This window comes from Rhincodon typus, chromosome 34, assembly GCF_021869965.1.
Source record: "Rhincodon typus isolate 14 chromosome 34, sRhiTyp1.1, whole genome shotgun sequence".
In the NCBI taxonomy this organism is placed as follows: domain Eukaryota; kingdom Metazoa; phylum Chordata; class Chondrichthyes; order Orectolobiformes; family Rhincodontidae; genus Rhincodon; species Rhincodon typus.
The window spans coordinates 7850075-7853377 of NC_063365.1; the positions used below are offsets into that span (position 1 = coordinate 7850075).

A 3303-nucleotide genomic window follows, 5' to 3' on the forward strand; every position below is an offset into this window, starting at 1 on the left:
TGTGTGTCTGTCTCTGTGTGTGTGTGTCTGTCTCTGTGTGTGTGTGTGTGTGGTTTGACTTGGCTGGAACCACAGCGAATTTCAGTGAAGACTTGTGTGTTCCTAAACTTTTTCATCCAGTGTTTCTCGAGCATTTGGCTGAAGGAGAGTGAAGTCAGACAGTTTCCTGCAGGAAGAGAGATCCCTGAGGACTTGCTGCCTCAAAGTAGCTGGTCGCTGAACCAGACTGTGTTCTGTATTTATAAAGTGCATCCAGAAAGTGCTGGGCATACTCTTGACCGTATCTGTGTGGTGGGAAATGCTTCGGGTCAATTGTCAGACCTCAAAGATGTTGGAGATTCAGGGTGAGCAGATCGTCTCCCGTGATGCCTTGCCGCGTTCTGCCCACAGCCCCCTTGCAGCACCATCACCAGTGGACTGTGCGCCTACTTGAGAAAGGTGCCCACCCCCACGCACCCTGGGGGTGCCCAGGAAAGCTGCAAGTCAACACAACCCTGCAGCTCCCAGCTGACGCGGCACTGCTGTGCCAGACCTCGGCCACACAGTTCAGGCGAACGGTTTGCCAATCTCGTGGTGGGCAACAAGTGCCAGGCTGCAGGTTCTGCCTGTGAGTGGTGTTCCTTCAAAAAGCCTAGTGCCTGAAATTACAGCTAAAAGTTCTCTCTTTCAGAGCTTCCTCTGTTGCAATGTGTGTGCGAGTCTACTGTGGAGTGTTTGTGCAAGTGTTGTAGCAAATTGGTGGTTTTTTAGGGGCTGGGTGGGGGCAGATTGGTGGGTGACAGAGGTGACTAGACCTCCCCCCACCCCGCCCTTTAGAAGCACCATGGTTCAGATAAGGCATTAACAGTGTAACATTCCAAGTATTCCAGTGACACTTGTATAACTGGAGTGTTAGCTTGGGTTATGTTCTCAAGCCTTTGGAGCAGGACTTGCTGTTTAAAGTTTGCAGGTGTTATATTTTTAAAAAAAAAGTCAGAAACCTTTTAAAAGACCCTGGCATAAGGAAGTAGTGGTGCCCCAGTCTTTCACAATGAGCAACAGAGCCAAGGTGAGTGACTGCAGTTTTGAAATCGACTTAACTGCAAGAAAAGTGCAAGGTTTTTACGAGGAAATCTATTCTATTAAAGAGGACATCTGATGAAATTCTACCGTGAGTTCCAGTGAAAGTAGTCCCTAGGATGAGACAGTACATAGTCTGGGAATGTTACCATCTGGGGTGTTGTGTGTTTTGAAGGCACAGTGGCTCAGTGGTTGGCGCTGTGAGGCAGCAGTGCTAGGGACTCGGGTTCGATTCCACCCTCTGGCAACTGCCTGAGGTGGAGTTTGCACATTCTCCCCGTGTCTGCGTGGGTTTCCTCCCACAGTCCAAAGATGTGCAGGTTGGGTGGATTGACCATGGGAATTGCACAGTTACAAGGATAGGGTCGGCGTGGGTCTGAATGATAAGCTCTTTGGAGGGTCAACATAGAATCAATGGGCAGAATGGCCTGCTTTCGCACTTTAGGGATTCTGTGATTCAAATGGACCCTCTTCAGAAGGGGAGTGATGGTGCAAAAACGGAGAAAGTGTGTCCTACACTGGACCTGATGGATTTGACCTAATTTCTGCCTGTGCCTTGGTTCCTCCCTCAGACACGGCAAATTCTGGAGGAGCTGACAGAGTTGCCAGTCACAGTGGAACTTTCCAGCGATTTCCTGGATCGTAGTACACCTGTTTTCCGGGACGACGTGTGCTTTTTCCTCAGCCAATCAGGTACCAAGCAACATTTGTAACACAGATTTTTAGAGGCAGGTTCTTGTTTCCAACTCAGATGATCCACCTTTTGTGAAGGTTATCCGGCACTAAACCACTCCTGAACTTTGTTCTGTGTATAAATTTTCTGGGGTTTGCTCACAACTGGCAAAGGCAGAATTTATTGTCTGTCCTTAGTTCCCTGAGAAGTTGACAGTGGGCCTACTCAAATTTCTGCGGTCCATTTGTTTTCTGTGCATGCACAAACCATGAATAGATTATTCAGCCCCTCATTTTGAGTTTTTGGTTCTGATTTTATTGTCACAGGTATTTTACAGTAAAAATACAACAAAATGTAGTGAAAAGCTTTCATTTGGCGTAACGAAACGGCTCCATTTTGAATAATTTAAGCGTAAGGGGCAAAAAAAAAGGTACAGCTGACTTGATTGTAACCTCAAATCTCTGAAATATTTCATTCCAAAATCCTAGTGCGTCTTGCGTTCTACAAGTATGGTATGCACTTAATTAAATGTGTTTTCTCTGCATGGGATTCCTCTGGGAGCTCCAGTTTCCACAGTCCAACAATGTGCAGGTTAGGTGGGTGGCCATGCTAAATTGCCCATAGTGTCCAGGGATGGACAGGCTGTAGATAAGCCGTGGGAAATGTGGGGTTAGAGGGTTAGGGTAGGGGCGTTTGGGTCTGGTGGGGTACTGTTCGGAGGGTTGCTATGGACTCGATGGGCCAAATGGCCTGCTTCCACACTGTGTAGGGATTCTGCGATTCAACTCACTTCATAACTTCCATTGCATCACTTCCTTCCTTAATCACGTTCTAGTCTCTCCTCTCAATTGCTGTTCTTTATCCTATCATGGGAGGTGGGCATTGCTGGCAAGGCTGGCATATATTGCCAATCCCTTATTGCTGTTGAACTGAGGGTCTTGCTAGACCATTTTCAGAGGGCAGTTAAGAGTCAACCATATTGCTATTCGTTTGAAGTCACATGTAGGCCAGACCAAGTAAAGATGGCAAGTTTCTTTCCCTGAAGTACATTCTTTCTTCATTGATGGGATGAAGGCATCGCTGGCCAGGGCAGCGTTTATTGTCATCCCTAATTGCCCAGGGGCAATTATGAGTCAGCCACATAGCTGGTGGGTCTGGAATCACATGTAGGCCAGACCAGGTAAGGATGGCAGTTTCTTTCCCTAAAGGGACATTAGCGAACCAGATGGGTTTTTCTGACAATCGGCAATGGATTCATGGCCATCATCCAGGTGTTTATTGAATTCAAATTCCACCTTCTGCCATGGCAGGATTCGAACCCAGAATGTTACCCAGGTTTCTAGATTAACAGTCCAACGATAATACCACTAAGCCATTGCCTCCCCAGTATTGGTGGCCTGGACATTTACAACAATTGATAGTTTTGTGGTCAGCAGTGCTGATGATCAGCTTCAATTTTAGAGTTTGTTAATCGAATTTACATTTTATTGCTGCTGTATTGGGTCTTGAGGATTAGCCTGGATATTTCTAATCCACTGATATTACATCACTATGTCTCCTCGTTTTGCTCC

General features: G+C 46.7%; 1 protein-coding gene across 1 annotated transcript in view; it reads left to right on the plus strand.

Annotated features, from left to right (window-relative positions):
* The window catches only part of LOC109917588 (glutamine--fructose-6-phosphate aminotransferase [isomerizing] 1-like), a gene marked incomplete at its 5' end in the record, with an annotated part of 80688 nt that overhangs the window by 47763 nt on the left and 29622 nt on the right, over positions 1-3303 (plus strand). The window contains one exon of the mRNA XM_048616299.1: positions 1632-1752. Within this exon, the coding sequence (XP_048472256.1) occupies positions 1632-1752 (121 nt within the window). The remainder of the gene's footprint in view (positions 1-1631; positions 1753-3303) is intronic.